Source organism: Bombus huntii, chromosome 8 (assembly GCF_024542735.1).
Source record: "Bombus huntii isolate Logan2020A chromosome 8, iyBomHunt1.1, whole genome shotgun sequence".
Taxonomy (NCBI): domain Eukaryota; kingdom Metazoa; phylum Arthropoda; class Insecta; order Hymenoptera; family Apidae; genus Bombus; species Bombus huntii.
In genome coordinates, this window is record NC_066245.1 from 33,746 (window position 1) to 50,662 (window position 16,917).

A 16,917-nucleotide genomic window follows, 5' to 3' on the forward strand; every position below is an offset into this window, starting at 1 on the left:
GTAATCTCTATTTATTCCAATGTTTATGGAATTTTATTTCTATGTTTCCACTACTGTATTGAATATTAAAACTAACAGATGAAGATGCTGATTTTGTAAATATAATTACCTCTTATTTCATTGCTTTGATACAGAAAATTTAGTTCATTGTGTTATCCAGCTGTTTCAGTGGTATTGGATATTAATATCATCATTCAGAAAAATGAAATGTCTAACGCATTAGAAAAAAGATGAAACTGGTTGAATGCTTGTATCTTCCTAGAAACCACAGTCCTCTGTGATAAAAACCATACCTTTCCTATATAGTGACTGATAAAGCTGATTAATTTCGACTACATATTTTTAAATTAAGAAACATGACGAAAAAAGCTACGTATAAAGCTATTTCTAGCTTGAAACCGAAACCTACTTATCATTTATTTATATTAATCCCATAATCAAGGTACAGTGCACATTTGAATCAGTCGATTACAATTGACTTGAAAGACAGATGTCCTCATACGTGCTCAATATTTATGAAGTCTTCGACTAAAAATGACTGAAATCAATGAAAGTTACGGAGGAAGTACAGAATCAATATAGGATACACCTGGCATACAGATACAATTTTTCTTCGTGTCATGTCGTGTCTCGCGTCCTACATTTTGGGAATCAAGACTGTCACGAAGATGGTCCACGAGTTCACGAGTCACGAGTCACCTGACCTGATTGACCGCTGTACCATTTTCGAGTCACATGCGACATTATCGATTATAGTAAATACTTAATCATATTATATCATACATAGTAAATAGTTAATCAATGATTTCATAATAAAATTTTGTTTTAATTCCAACCACTACAAACGTTTTAATAATATTCTACACTAAATCGATAACACTGGAAACGATAATAAAATGGTAAAAGAACTCTGCAGCCCTGGAAACATGACACAAAGGTATATTGAGTGATGGATCTATACTATACTTAGTCAATGTCAATACGTATATGTATTATCAGATATTATACATAATTGACAAAACTGAACATTTCTTCTCACTAATTAAATTGAAAATGTTTGTAATGTAACATAAAGTAATCTATTATAAATATATAAATAATTCGTTAAAACAAAATTTTTTAATATTCGCGGATGTAAAATATCTTTTTGCTATTATTAACGTTTACTGCATACTTTTAATTAGATAAAACAAGTACATATTGCACTCCAAAAAAAAAAAAAAGATAAATGATAACGACTCTGTTATTAATAATAAAATCGTTATTAAAACGTCTTAAATGTCATTACAAATACTAATGCTATTTGTTAAAACTTATTGCATATAAGCAAAATTGAAAATAATTATAATTGCAATTTCTGGCGGTATTATTAATTAAGGATTCTAAACTTATTGAACTGATCCAGAATATAAGTAATATTTATATATATCGTATGTAAATATATTATAAACCTATACATAAATAAATTTATATTAAGTAACTGTACAATATACAAGTTAACTCATTGCAATATTAGATGTAAAAGAAACTAATTTAATTAATATAAAAAAGTTAATCTTATGCAAGATGCAGGTGTCATCAAGTTATATATTTTATCATGTCAAATAAACTAAAAGACTAGCAATGAGAAAACAAATATTATGTCACAGTATTTATTTGAATTTACGGAAATAATTTTAATATTTTATGATTTTTCAACATTTATCTATGTGTGTGTGTATGTGTTGCATTGCTGATTAAGAAATTCTAAAACTGAAATAAATATTTAATTACTGCAATAACTTTCAAATTTGTATATACTTGATTCTTTTAAGCATTTAACAATTTATAACATAAAATGATTTTAATGTATTTTATGAAATTTATGTGAAATAACACAAAAAGTGATGTTTATCATTAGTAGTATTTTAAAATAGCTAATACAGAAACTTTTTCCATTTATACAACTTCGATTGTTCATATGATCCTAGAATTTTGTAAACAATGTGACAATTATTCAAATAATATTACAAACTAATTTCTACAAGCAACAATATTCATACATTTATCAATAATTATAAGAAATTTATATCTAATTTACACAATAATAGAAAATTCCGTAAACTCTGAAATAATCTAAAAGGACATTGCAACGAGAATAACATCCAATCATTTTAAATATACAAAGCCATCCACACTGTATCATCAAAATAAATAATTTCATCAGTTTCTTTCGATGATCAAACAGATAATTAACAATCATAGTATTTATTGCTATGACTGCTTCTGCTAAATATAGATTTAGTATCCATAACTAAATGTCCAGGCTAGAGCATAAAAATCCTAGAATGGTTATAGATGCTGCCACCGGGTTGACATAGGACTACTTGAAGATTCAATAGCCCTTGATATGGATTCATATAGCCCATGCCCTAACCACATTTGATTCAGTTGCCTGTATTTATCATGACACAGTCGAAGTGGATTCCCTCTTCGTAAACCTTGATCTGTTTCGCCATATTCGTCCAGGTAAGGCGGACAAGCAAACGATCCTCGATTCGAGATTCTTAGGAAAAGAATTTCACACTCTCGTATTCGTAAGAATAATCCTACTCCAGCTCCACATTTACTTGCGTGATATGTGCACGCACCGACCAGTGCATCGTTCAATTCAAATTGACAACAATAACTTTGAGAACATAACATTTCGCCACATACTAGGCACAGCGTCGGTGTTTTAGAATCTTCACGGACGCTATTTGGGCACGTAAACGACGATATCATGTTTATCAACTCACTATAATCTTCTGGAAGCTCCACTAATCTGTTAACTTTCAAAGGTTCTTTTATTATTGTGACTGTACTAGCACCAGATAGATGCATTTGAACAGTGGGATGACTTTTCCAAATATTTATTAATTTTATAATTATATCTAAATTTGGCTTTACTAATTCATCACATGTTGTCGGTAATCCCAAATATGCACAGATATTTTCATATGTAGCTCCATCTATTTTAGTTAGTTCTTCTGGTGCTGGAACATCACATATGTAATGAAAATAGAGAGCACAACATCTAAGAAAAGGCAAAGAAGCGTTTGTGACTCGTCTCCATATATTAGCAACTACTTGAGTGCCAACATTAATGTTTAAAACTTGAGCCAATGTTAAGATAGATTCGGAGAATGTATTTTCAGTTGTCTCTGGGTTATCTACATCCATCTCTTCATTAAAGTCTGATGTTAATAATATTTTTACTATTAGGGATATAAATATAAGTTGCAAGGCATAAAATTCAAATATTCCACCAGTAATGATTGATGGTACAGCCTTAAAGCTTGTACAAAAAAGACTAGGAAATGAATTAATTAAAGGAATAAGCATTCCAAATGGATCCCAATCGAAAATACTTGGGCCTTCAGGTGAAGTTTTTAACAATAGAGTTAAAAGAGAAATTGCATTATTTTGGATAATATCCCTATCTGTCCATGTCACTTTTGTACTAGTACGTAATTGACATTTAGATCCCAATACAGCAGAAATTCTTGCAAGTCCTTCTAGACTGTCTCTTTGTCTAGATGATAAAGCACCTAATAAAGGTTTGTTCATGTCACGGAGAAGAAATTCTATAGCATGAATACTGTATGCTGTTGATTTCCATGCTAATAATGGTACTCTTTCATCATCTTCATCTGGTTCGGTGCCAAATTCTTTTGTGTATATTGCTTGTGCAAAATGTTGAATTGTAGATATTAAATTTTCTGAAATGGATGGACCAGTTTGATTATAATTTAACTCAAACATATTTTCTACATTTCCAAGTTGATTACGAATAGCTTGTATATGACATGGAACTGGCATTATGCAATACCGACATGTCGGATCGTGTTCGTCTTGAATACATTTTGGTCTATGTAAATTATCACTTAATCCACATCTAACTTGCATTGTAATACTTAAAGCCTCCAACCATGTACGAAAATCAAGTTCAGGTTGATTTTGAGGAGTTGGTTGTAATGTTCTTAAAGCTGGTAAAAGAGGTAAAATAGTGTTACTGAGACATTCGCAAAGTGGGCAAAGATATTCATGTTTCTCCACATCAAAACTTGCCGGTTGTCGCAAACGGAATGGTCTTCTATTCTCTTTTGCAAGAACATTGTTAAAATATTCTTGCCAACAATTAACATGCATTACATGACCACAAGTACCAATATGTGGTGATGCACCGAGCTTTGCAGAAAGATATAATGGATCAGGTTCATTAGTGTTAGCCCTGTGTTGACAGAGAACTGTAGATTGTTGAATAAATGCAGCTAACACCATTGCTTGACCAGCTGCTGTTACAATTTGATCTTCCTGACACAAAATACAAGTTTTATAAGTTTCTTCACCGGATATTCTGGATGTTTGTCCAATACCAACAGCAACAGATATTTTTTGAGGGCATTTTTTTGAATTCATACTAGAGTCTTGGTCATTAGATTTATTCACATCTAAAGCTGCTTCTTCAAATAATTCAGCGTTCTTTTTCATAAAATGTTTCTGCATAGCAGCCATTTGTGCCATTATTCTTGCTCGTTTTTCTGCTGCCATTTTTGTTCTCCATTCTTTATCAGTTTCAACATTTTCTGTACGTGATGCAGTAGGTGTTGTACTAACATCCATTGGAGTATTACCAGCAACTTCTCTGTATCTTGTTAAAATCCATGTTAATAAATCTTTATGAGCTTCTATACGTGGAGTACTAGATAAACCTTCTAACAATTTATAGATTTTCCACTTTGCAGCCCTTGTTGTAAAAGCAAAAAAAGGATAATAACCAGATTCTTGTTCTTGAAGAGCATACCCAATAAGATGTAAAATTTTATGTACTTGTGATTCTGAAAATCTACGAGGTTTACAATTAAGTGCTCTTTCTAATACAATTTGCATAATATGTAACATAACATCACATTGTAATAAATTAGTTACTAAACTAAATACTTCTGTTAATTTAGGAAGTTTAGGAGGTGGACAACATTGTAATTCTCCTAAAGCTTTTCTTCGTTTTCGTTGTGTTTCTTCAGAGTTACTTACTTCCTCTTTTGTATAATGATAAAAGAATACATTATATTCCGAATATAAGTGAGGTTTTAGTTCATACACGCCTTTCCCTCCTGATACTTGTGAAGGTTTTTTAAAATCTGCAATATCTTGTATTACCTTTTCCATTTCAGTTTCCAAATATGTATCATCTGATAATGTTTTACTAAGCTCTGAATGAGAAAGAGGTTTAATACATAATTGTTGAATGATTTCTTTTTTCAAAATATCATCAGCAGTAACTTGTCCAACTCCAAGTACATATCTTTCTCCTATTATTGTTATAAGTAATCCTAGAAATTCTTCAACTAAAGTTTGCCTGATACTTTCATCTTCAAGATATTTGACAGCATTTACATCAAAGTCTGAACTTGCCCATTGTAAAAGATTAAATTTATTTAAAACATGGATCAAAAATTCATTACTTTCTATTAAAGATGCTCCGGCTTGAAGCAAGATAATATCTCTGTCTAACATTTCTGAACGGCATTTAACATTGTGATAAAAATATAACTGATTCAACAATGAATATCCATTCCTCTTCCACATACCACTATGTACTTGTGCAATCATTACTTGAGTTGCTAATACCGGTTCTATGATCTGTTCTAATGTTGGCTTTGTATGATTGATAAACTCTGCACACTGAAAATGTAAGTCATGCATTTCAAGATATGGAAAAAGACCTGCTAAAAATCTGGAAAGTGGGAGATGTATAGATACTGGTTCAGATGATACATCATATTGGAGACATGTTGCACTATGATCTGCTAATTCTCTCACTTGAGGTGGACCAATCTCATGTCCTGGCTGTTCATATAGCTTTCTTAAAACTAACCGAAAAGCTTTTATTAGAACAATTTGATCTGAACCACACCATTGTAATGCAAGACTAATAACTGGAGATAGTCTAATATGTAAATTAAATGCAGATTCCCACTCAGGTTCATATTCCATATGCTGACCAACTTGTCTCACTACAGAATCCATGCATTGCATACTACTAAGTAATGTGAGCAAAAGTGAAAGTCCTTGTAAAAAGCTTTTTCTTAATTCATCAGTCCAAACATCTGGCTTGGAGCTTAGTAAATATCGTAAATCTTGGAGCATATATAGAGCTCTTTTAAATGAAGTATTAGGAGTATCTCTTTCAAATTCCAACTTTCCTGCTGCATTACATCTTCGTGAACTTTCCGAAATAAACGTGTTTAATAAGATAAACAGTACATCATGATGTGCAATAAGATGATGCGCTAATGTTGGAACTGTAAATAATTGTACAGAGAATGAGACAATAGAAAATGAATGATCATGATCATCTCTTATGTAATCTTTCATAATAGAACCATAATTATATGTAAAAACAATTGCTAGAGCTCTTTTGCTTTCATATTCCATAAGCATTCCAGACATTAGTAATCTGTGCCATGCTGTTCTTGCAGATTTCCATAACTGTGAATCTTTCATAAGTATACCTTCTACAATGGAAATAACTGGTAATTTTGTATTGAGCGCAACATTACTGAAAAGCACTCTAAAACTTTCACAGGGATTTATAAATTGTTGTAACCAATGTAAAAGTAACATAGCAAATATTTGATGAGCAATTACATGAGCATGAACTACAAGTACTTTTAATGCTCGATTGCTATGTCGCGATGTGAATTTTTCAATATCATTCTGTAATTCTTTACACTCATGGAATTCTGCACATTTTACAACAGCTCTACCATCCCTATCAACACTTGTTACAAACTCTAATGCGTCTCTTTGTGAGCAATGCATAACACGTATAAGAGTACTAATTACTTGATCAAATGTATGAGTCTCATCATTGAAAAGAACTGTACAATAATCTCCTATACAATAATCATCATCTGCTGTATTATTAGAACACAAATCAGGAGGTAATCCAATTGTATGTTCCAAAGATAACATTGTATGGCAATATCTTAATATTGCCTCAAAAGTTATTACTGCTCTTTCTGCTATATCTCCAGGTAATTTATTTCCACGAGATTCTTTAGCTTGTATTCCAGCTAGATGTGTGTTACAAAATGGTTCTTTTTTCCAAGCTTCTATATCTCCACAATCGCAAAATCCTCCACCACTAGAAGTACCCATTCTATACTTATGATTACGATGAGCTGATTGCTTAAAACAATCTGCGCACAAGACACATGTTGAATCCACACCACACTCTCTACAACTATATGTAGCCTCACCCATTTTGAACACTTTACCGCATATCACATTATCCATTTGACTTAGTTCTTTTAGTACAATATTTGGATCTCCATTACAAATAAATTCTTTTAAAGTATTAAAAAGTACTTTCTTTGCTGCTTCTTCATCAAAAACCCAATCTAGACAATTGGTATTTCGTTGTGGACTATATATCCGTGGAACCCAGACTCTCCAATGCTCATTAAAATGGGTACATGACAGTATTCCTTTATTCATTTTTTCCATCCATACATTTACGCATGAATGACTAAAATTTTGGAAAGTAGACAAAGATGGTGGTGGCTCCATATCTTCAGTATTTTGATATAGATGTTCTTGTAAATTCTCACTACTCATTATTGTAATTTAAATTGCCAAAACAATGTGTACTGAAATGATAAATATTGTGGATTAAAGTTTCATGCATATTCTTTAATATTAAAAGTTCTAATATTAAATTTAATATACTTTTACATTTAATATAATTTTATAATTAAATATTTATATTATATTGTAATTTATGTACATATATGTAAAACATAATGAATTTTCAAATTTTATTTTAAAAACATAAATTTGATAAAAGTTATACTAACCATAGAATCAACACAGTTCTTGATATAATGTATCAACATAAAGTAGATGCATTGTACATTGTTCTTTACATTCTTATTTGATCCAACATGTCAACATTGAATAGATCAAAATCATTCACAGAATTTTATTACTCAATGTATCTTAGTCCATATAAATTATGTGATTTGATACAATTTCACTACTTCACATAATGTTCTCATTTCTATTCAATCATTATCTGAAAGTGATAGGTTACCAACGATTTATAGTCCATGAAATTTCTATACGGTATAACAATATTCTTCAATTACAAAATTGCACTTAATCTTAACTGCCTATTCATCAAATCAAATGTCTAAATAATTCGAGAAATCGAAAACTTTTTAGTTTCGTAATAGACAAAAATTAAACACTATGTTACGAAATTTTATATACTACGCAGAGCGAACAACATTTCAATTTAAAAGACTATTTTATAGGTGTAGTTAAACTTTTCGTTAAATCGAACTATTTTTAACTTTCTTTGAAGACGATACTTACTATTATGATGACCAGGCCAAGGTTAATAAAAGATATTGAAAAGTTCTTTGTTACACAAAATCTGTATGTGATCCTTCAACTACGTGCGTCACAGTGCTTGACAGCAGTCGCTTTATGATAATCGTTCGCGTTGAAGACGTGGATATTTGATGATATCAGTCAACCAAGTTTTGACATTTCAAAACGAAATGATAAGCAATACTTTTACACAGTTAAATTGAACAATGCACAAGATGGCCTATGAAGTTTAGAGACTGAAATCATATATATGTTAGATATGCTTCCGTTTTAATATTTGTTCTTGACTGCAGCGCCCAAAAAATTGGCTAGAAATATATTAAATATTTGGTAATAGTTAGCAATTTGGTCAGTATCTCCGATTTTTTTAAAACTTTAATATGTTGAAAGGGTTATTTAAATGAACAAAATATCACAAAAAAGTGTTGCAAACAATATTAATAAGTATTTTTAATTTTACTCTATTTTAGAACTAAACTTATATCTAACTTTAATCTAGCAAAAGCCCCAGAAAATTTCGTCATTTTTATTTTGCGTAACACTCGAATGTCACTAGTCGGCAGCCAATAATTGCAATCAAATCCTATTTATATTTACTACCTTATCTCGTTGGACAGACTATATTACCTTTTAGTTTCTTTTACGACTGAGTAATATAAATTTAATTAGTTGGCAACAGTAAATCATTAATAGGGAATTTGCTCGTGTAAAATCAGTCGGTCTGTGTCCTTTTCAGTTCATAACGTTGTTGCAGAAACACGTGGTGAAGAGTGTGATTATTGAATTTAAAGCGAAGTACGAAAGTAATTACGTAAGTAAGGGTGTCAGACTAAATATTAAATTATATTCTATATGGGTATAACAGAAGGAATCATTTACTTTTACTTTATTTTATTATATTAGTATGTACACTTATGTAGCATCAATTCGCATACTGATAATATTCATTGTAACTATTTAAATATAAATGGAGTAACGAATATAGTATAATTTAATATTAATTGTTTAAAGTTTTCACTTGCTGTCTATAGATTAAATTAAAGATTGTTAAAATTAAACTGAAATTATATGTCAGATAAACGTTGGTAAACAGTACTAGAATGTGTATATTATATCCTGTAACTTGTCATATAGCATCTAAATACCAACAAGTAAAGTTTCATAGAGTACATGATATTTATATTTTCAAGTTAAATCTAGTTTTTGTTTAAAAATTGAAGACATATAAATTTCAAATCAAAATATAATTATTTATTGTATTGCACCATATCGTGAAAGTACCATAGAACATTTTATTTGATAATATAAATCTAAAAAATAATCTAAAATTTATATTTTATAATAACTTAATTCTTTTGCAGAATGCCTCTTGCTAAAGATTTTCTTCATCCAAGTCCAGCTGAAGAGAAAAGGAAGCACAAATTAAAAAGACTTGTACAAAAACCAAATAGTTATTTTATGGATGTGAAATGCCCTGGATGTTATGCCATCAAAACCATCTTTTCACATGCACAGAGATCGGTAGAATGTGATGGATGTCGTACAATATTATGCACATCTACAGGTGGCAAAGCACGTTTAACAGAAGGTTGCTCATTTAGGAGAAAGGTCCAATGTTAATGTAACCACGATTAAGGCAACATAATGATATACACAGACATTTCTCTTTATATTCAATAAATAAACAGAATTATTGTAAAAATTAACAAAATTAATTTTATTTATTATATCCCAGCTTTGTTTGTGATAAGAACTGTAAAACAATCTTATTCTTCAATAATTTTGAAGCTGAAGCATATAGTTTAAAAGAAAAAGAGTGAGCTTAGTTATACAGGGTGGTTGGTAACTGGTGGTACAAGCGGAAAAGGGGTGATTCTACGCGAAAAAAGAAGTAGAAAATATAGAATAAAAATTTTTCGTTTGAGGCTTTGTTTTCGAGAAAATCGAATTTGAATTTTCGGTCGGTACGCGTGCACTTTATCACGTCTCGTTATAACGGATCTCACTGTAGATCGTTGTCTCGATGGAAAAATTTAAAAGAAAAAAAAAAATTTTTATCCTATATTTTTGACTTCTTTTTTCGCGTAGAATCACCCCCTTTCCACTTGTACCACTAGTTACCAACCACCCTGTATATAAAATACATTTCGCCCGTCTCCTTCTTTATATAGAAAATGCGATAAATATAGGTAATTAACACAATTTTTTTTTATTTTGAGTTACATTCATTTATGATAAGTTTAACAGTATATTAAATTTGTTATTTATGATAAAATACGAACAAATATTTTTAATAACTTCTAGCTGGATAAGTTATATGCAATAATACATAAAAATGATTTATATAAACAAATTATTGGATTAAGGCGTGAAATATGATATAACTTAATGTCAAATGGTTTAATTTACTATTTAAGAATGCAGGATTGCATTATACGCTTGAAATATGCCTGGTGCCACTTCTACCGAACGAGACTTCAAAGATAACTGTAATTGAAATAAGTTGATTATTAAACATTTTAAAAGATAAAAACTACAAAAATTTAGATCTAGGTTTTAACTTACAGTAACATCAGGATTTCCTGGTTGAATTTTCAATTCATTTAATACCCAAACAGTATTTGTTAATTTAAGAGATTGATATAACATATCTTGCCCTTCAACATTTCTTTTAGCAATTGTAAATACATTATTCTGTTGCATTTTTTGTACAACTTGATCTGCCGTCAGCATTACTCCTTTTAATGTGTATTGTACCTGAAATATTTAAATGTTTCCACTTATTTAAAAAGTGCTAGAGAATTTAATGACAATATAGATAAGGAAACTAATACCTCATTCTGTGCTGGTATATCTTTCCATGTACTAAGAAATACTCTTTTATCTAATTGTCCATCTTCTGCAAAATATACATTCATGGGAACAATACAAGCAAAATAAAACACATCAATATTATTTTTTATTGCGACTTGAAGATTATTCAAGGGATCCATTCGTTGCACTGCACCAGCAGTAGATAATACTACACTAGTATCTATACTAGCACCAGGATTTAAAGGACTTGGTACTTGCAATGATGCAGCTGGTATTAAACCAAAACTGTTTTTGTTTAATTGTATTGCAAAACAACCCATAGGTTGCATTGCTTTATTTGTAAATGTCATATCCATACTAATTTGTCCATTTCTATTGTAGAATAAATAAAAATAAATTTTTATTATAACATATTAGTCTTACTCTCATTATAAAATAAATAAAAATATATATAATAAATAAATAAATATTTATGTCTTTTGTACTTACTTCCTTGAGAATGTTCCCCATATGTCAAATCCTTTGCCTTTTTCAGCAGGTAACCAATTAACTTTAGGTGCTGTATAAGAAGTGGGACCTTGATTAAAACCAAATATGTCACCAAGAAGTCCAGTAGTAGTTTGAGACACAACAGGTGCACTACTTCCAGCATCAGTCCCACCCAAAATTCCATCTAAGCCACTTCCTAATAAGTCTAAACCCAATCCTGATTGAGGAGCTGGTGTTGGAGTGACCATAGTTGAACCACCTACAACACAATTTAATGTAACACGATTTATAAGGTCAATGGAAATACTAGTAAGCAATAAAAGTTTTGTGTACCAATATCCATACTAAGAAGATCGCCTATTAAAGAATCTTGAGCAGGAATAACTTGAGCATGAGGTTGTGCACTATGTTGAGTTGAATCTTCACTTGAATTACTTCTAGCAGGCAATGATCTCCTAGTACCTGCTGCTCTACCTTCAACGAAAGCAGTAGGTGGTTTATGATATACAGAAGCTAAACTTGAAATATGGCATATTAATTCATCTAGTAGTGTTGGTTCTAACAAGTCAGTTTCTTCTGAAATAAGAGGTTTCTCAGCAAGTACAACTTCTTTGGCAGCTGCTGGATCTGTACTAAGTAATCGCCAATAAATAAATCCTCGATCTCGTAAATCAGGATTATCAGAATCTTGAGTCGCTAAACTAAGAACTTGTTGAACTAGTTCTTGAGTATCCGTAGGTCTTTTAAGGAACAATTTAACAATTGCTGTGAGTAGTTGCAATTGAACTTGTGTATTTTCATCATGGAATCCTTCTAAGAAACTTTCAAGTAATTCATCTGCATTATCAATACGTTCTGCATATTCTCCAATAATCCATATCATAGATGCGCGCGCCTCAGGTTCATCAAGTGTATCCAAATTTTCACAAAGAGTTGAAATAATACTTTCGTACTTGTTTGGATATTTCCGGAAAATGTCTTTTATAACAACAATTGCTTCTTGAACAACATAATTTACCTAATACAACAAAAATATGTATAAGAACATCCAAACTAATAATTATTGTTTTAAGTATATTTTGAAATACCTTTGTTTGTATGAGATCTAAAAGAGTTGAAACACATCGTTCAGCGGATGGTTCAACTTTAATGGCACAACGACCAATAGCTCTCACAGCTTTTCGTACGAAATCCACATCAACTTCTGTAGCATATTCTTTCAGTTCGGATAAAACCTGAGCTATATTAGCTTGGGAAGCTAAACGAATCATAATGTCTAACTTTTCAAGTTTAACATAAATAGGATCGTTATATTTAACAAAGAAAACTTTCATTTCATGTTTTAAAATATCTGGACGTTTTTGTACAATAAGGTTTATATTTCGCAATGCTACATATTGCACCTCGGGTTCAGAGCTAAGTAAAGTTACCAGGGGTGGAGCTAATTTTTTTGTTAATGTGCCAACAAAATCAGATTCTGATTGTAACATTTCTATTAATTTCATTAGTACCTATATAAGAAAAGAACCTATTTTTAAAGAATGAAATAATCATTTCTAATGTTAACTATAAATATTAATTTTTCACTAAATATACACCTTAACAGCAGATAGAACAACTGCTGCATTAGCATGAGCTAAACGAGGAGTAATACGTTCACAAATGCTTTGTGCTTCACGATCATCTTTTGGTGAGTAATTTGCAAGGGAGTCTAAAATAAAAACTTGACCCCATTCTGTACATTCATTGAGTGCTGTTAATAATTTATTAATAGTCTGTGCATTCATTTCAACTAGAGGTTGTCCACTAGGACTTGCTTCGTTAATTTCAGATAAAGCAGCTACTGCATTTGCAACAACCTAATATAAAAATTGAATGGAATAATAAATAATGATTTTTATGTTGATACTAAGTGAGAAATAAATTTAAGTTATTTACCATGGGATTACTATCAGACAGAAGATCTTTTAATTGATCCAGAAAGCCTTGATCTTCAACTAATGCTGCGTTAATATCGTAAAGCTTGGCCACACAAACAGCTGCAGTTTTACGAACATATGGATCCTCATCCTTCAGGCATTTTCGCAGTGGTTCACAGAGGTACTCAGTAATCTTGTCCACGCGTATACAACCCATTGTGCGAACTGCTAATGCTCGGATCAGCGGATTTGGGTCCTCGCAATCCTGCGCAAAAATCGGGCAAGCCAGGGATTCAAGTCTAGTCACAGCAGTGGCTATCTATCTCAACCCATGAATTTTAACGAAGTAGAAAGTGGTATGGTACCTTTGTCATCGGAGATGTCGCTAGCTCCTTTTGCGTGTCAGAACGAAAAAGGTCAAATTGGTCACCGTCACCATTTTGATTAATTGTTAAATATTATACTTATCAACCATTTAATGTAATATGATGCAGAACTGATCATTTTTTAAAGAGCACGAGATATTCATCTTAAGATTTTTCTGTTTATAGTTCTTTACTTTTTATAGCGATTTATAAATTAAGATTAAATTATAAATTTCACATTAAGAGAGTTCAGTGTCATGCACATAAGAATATGTTACATGATATTTATTCAAACATTTAAAAATGTATACATCAAAGTGTTCATAGTAATTGCATTATGAAATATTAATTTTAACACTGATTACATTTATCAATGAAGATTAAAATTTTGTATAAAGAACAAAACACTTTGCGTGCAGATAGTGTAAATATATGCACTGCATACAAGCAGCAATTTATAATGCAGTCATACATATAAAATGGACATTTAAGGAACTGGTTTATTCATGCTGTTTACACGGTAAACATTATATCTAAAAAATAAATTTTTGATTCTACTATTGAGATTATTTTACATCTAATCTTCTTGTAAGACCAATTAAGTCCTAAATATAATTATATATAGCTGTGTTATTATACAACTTTTCTATAAGCTGTTTAAATATAAATAACATTTTTATGGCTTGTAGAAAAAGTTCCATGCTCAATTTTGAAAATCAGCATAAAATATATTAGTGCATTAATATTAAAAAAAACTAACACATATATTGTGAGCTCCTTCAGTGAATTTTTTAATAATTTTGCTAAATATTACAACTGTTATAATTCCATTCCTATTTTCAATGCTTAACTGAAGAAAAATACTGGAATTTGGTGGTAACAACTCACAAACCAATAAAAAGATTATTAATATATTCTTATGTAATTTAAGATATTTAAGATGAGTGCCATATTTCATTCAGCCAAATTCCAGTCTCGTGCCCTTTGAAAAATAAGCAATTCATTAAGAAAAAGAAATAATACATTCCGTCCCATAACGCAGACAGCTCTGTGCAAACTGATGTAATTTGCAAAGCACGGTCTGTACATGATGTGAGGCAGGCTGCAAAATTAATGTCAAATTTACTTGAAAAATTTTTAGAACTTAAAAAGAATTACTACACAAAGTTTTTCCAGCTTGCCTCTTTGCAGACAGAGACTCTCAACATCATCCAAGTGTCATTAAAATATATAGAGGGTAAAAGTGCATTAATAAAACATAGTAAGTATTTATTAAGTTTTTAAGCTACATTACCTTAACAAATGTGTTGACAGCCATAATGGCCATATCTGGTTGACTTTTGGCATAATTCATCAGGTACAAATACACCAGCTTTTTGAGTTCTAAGTTATCTGTTTGCATACAGTTGACCACGTCAGGGAAAAGTGCTGATACATCTTTACCCACTGTCATGGATGCAATTACCTAAACATAATTAATATTATAATTGAATAAGTAATAAATAAGTAATAAAAAAATATTCACAATAAAGTTGAAAATAACTATACTGACTGTGATTAATTGTTAAAATAATATTGCTATTAATTAAGTAAAGATACCACTATAATTTATGCTTAATTTAATAAAAATGAATATTTCAAACAATTAATTGTCGATTTGTGTTCTTGTAGAAAGAAGATGCCTAAAATGTACTGTCTAATGTAATGCATATACTATAGTATTATTAAAATTTCTCAAATTTGAGAAATTATTGTATGCTTTTACTTCATCCTTTTCTTTGGTCAGCATGAAACAGATTTACCAAAAAAAATTGTATGTTTATAACTTATAAATGTCTAAAGCAAAATATTTTGATATTAACAATGATTTTTATGACTTACCTTTTATAAAAATATATTGCCTTTTAAAAGCATACCAATGCTGCATAAAACTACTCAACTATTCATGAAATATAAACGTTTAATTGAAAAAATATCAAATTGTCATATGTTTTGTTATTGCTTGTAACTTATTTCCATTTTATACAAAATTATGAATAATTAGGACATTTTAACAATAAATTAACTCACCTTTTTCACAGCTTCTTTCTTTTTTTCCTTTTTGTCATTGTTCAACTCTGATTTAAGTTCAAATATCTCCCCCTTCTTAGTAGTAGTGAAATATTTTGAATCTGTCATTTTAGATTTTTGAAAGAGCTTTCCACAATAATATTGTTGATAATTAAATCAACACTCTGAAAACAAATAGCGATGTACTGCGAATGCAATAATATCGTGTGAAAATTAAATAAGGATTCAATATAGCAAACCATAGCTTGGATCAATGTTCAAGATATATGTATATATAGTAGCATTCTACTAAACTAACTATAATATGAGATATTTAGAATTTTGTCACCTTCAATAAAAAATCAAAGTATTCTTTATATTTTTATAAAAAATATATAAACTACCATATAATAACGATCCATAATTAAAAATCTTGTACATCCTTATTTTCTATATGCTTTCGTTTTACGAGGTTTATGAAATTCTAATCATTAACATTTACGACAATTGGTACGATTACTAAGAAATGTTACTAACAGAATATTTGCTTTTAAAATACCTTAACTATTTTAAGCAATCGAAAATATATGAGAAATTATCCACTGACAGAACATTGACAATTCTACGAGCAAAACGCCCTCCAATCATGGAGTAAAAACTCTCACGATCACGTTCGTATATGTAATACGTAGACACAGATCCGATGATTTGTCAGACCTTTTGTGGTGGGAGACACGGTCGTATATGTACGCGGCGTGGTTTCATCCTATAGTCTTAAACCATAGACTATCTTGTATATAAGTAACGACTTTACTTTTTCTGTATGTAACGAGAACTAATAGATTATAAATTGATTTTTT

At 30.4% G+C, this 16,917-nt stretch overlaps 3 protein-coding genes and 1 long non-coding RNA gene across 8 annotated transcripts; 2 read left to right on the forward strand and 2 right to left on the reverse strand.

The window, feature by feature from the left end:
• Window positions 1-57: 57 nt before the first annotated feature.
• On the forward strand, window positions 58-1,991 carry LOC126868483 (uncharacterized). Its single transcript, XR_007690613.1, has 2 exons — window positions 58-95; window positions 161-1,991. It is a non-coding gene; the product is annotated as an uncharacterized LOC126868483 (long non-coding RNA).
• On the reverse strand, window positions 1,885-8,927 carry LOC126868460 (E3 ubiquitin-protein ligase UBR2). Its single transcript, XM_050623917.1, has 3 exons — window positions 8,404-8,927; window positions 7,884-8,101; window positions 1,885-7,676 (listed from the first exon to the last, which is right to left on the reverse strand). The coding sequence occupies exon 3, from the start codon at window positions 7,642-7,644 to the stop codon at window positions 2,332-2,334; it is 5,313 nt and encodes a 1,770-aa protein (XP_050479874.1). The 5' UTR covers window positions 7,645-7,676; window positions 7,884-8,101; window positions 8,404-8,927; the 3' UTR covers window positions 1,885-2,331.
• A 152-nt stretch (window positions 8,928-9,079) lies between these two features.
• LOC126868479 (40S ribosomal protein S27) lies at window positions 9,080-10,132 on the forward strand. The gene is made up of 2 exons (XM_050623982.1): window positions 9,080-9,232; window positions 9,783-10,132. The coding sequence occupies exon 2, from the start codon at window positions 9,784-9,786 to the stop codon at window positions 10,039-10,041; it is 258 nt and encodes an 85-aa protein (XP_050479939.1). The 5' UTR covers window positions 9,080-9,232; window position 9,783; the 3' UTR covers window positions 10,042-10,132.
• Window positions 10,133-10,605: 473 nt separating this feature from the next.
• On the reverse strand, window positions 10,606-16,785 carry LOC126868464 (AP-1 complex subunit beta-1). 5 transcript variants are annotated; one of them, XM_050623937.1, is made up of 12 exons: window positions 16,595-16,785; window positions 16,079-16,242; window positions 15,303-15,473; window positions 14,009-14,035; window positions 13,663-13,908; window positions 13,323-13,583; window positions 12,813-13,235; window positions 12,058-12,742; window positions 11,725-11,983; window positions 11,256-11,607; window positions 10,987-11,178; window positions 10,606-10,908 (listed from the first exon to the last, which is right to left on the reverse strand). In XM_050623937.1, the coding sequence occupies exons 2-12, from the start codon at window positions 16,184-16,186 to the stop codon at window positions 10,834-10,836; spliced, it is 2,799 nt and encodes a 932-aa protein (XP_050479894.1). In that variant the 5' UTR covers window positions 16,187-16,242; window positions 16,595-16,785; the 3' UTR covers window positions 10,606-10,833. The 5 variants fall into 5 exon arrangements, with proteins under 5 accessions (XP_050479894.1, XP_050479893.1, XP_050479895.1 ...); XM_050623936.1 differs by having other exon boundaries at window positions 16,617-16,784; XM_050623938.1 differs by lacking the exon at window positions 14,009-14,035 and having other exon boundaries at window positions 16,617-16,785.
• Between the last annotated feature and the right edge of the window lie 132 nt (window positions 16,786-16,917).

Coding starts and splice junctions, on each gene's coding strand:
- LOC126868479 (XM_050623982.1), top strand. CDS start 9,784: ATGCCTCTTGCTAAAGATTTTCTTCATCCAAGTCCAGCTGAAGAGAAA.
- LOC126868460 (XM_050623917.1), bottom strand. CDS start 7,644: ATGAGTAGTGAGAATTTACAAGAACATCTATATCAAAATACTGAAGAT.
- LOC126868464 (XM_050623937.1), bottom strand. CDS start 16,186: ATGACAGATTCAAAATATTTCACTACTACTAAGAAGGGGGAGATATTT. Junction 13,236..13,322: donor TTGTTCTATCTGCTGTTAAG/GTGTATATTTAG, acceptor TTTCTTATATAG/GTACTAATGAAATTAATAGA. Junction 11,179..11,255: donor ATATACCAGCACAGAATGAG/GTATTAGTTTCC, acceptor TAAATATTTCAG/GTACAATACACATTAAAAGG.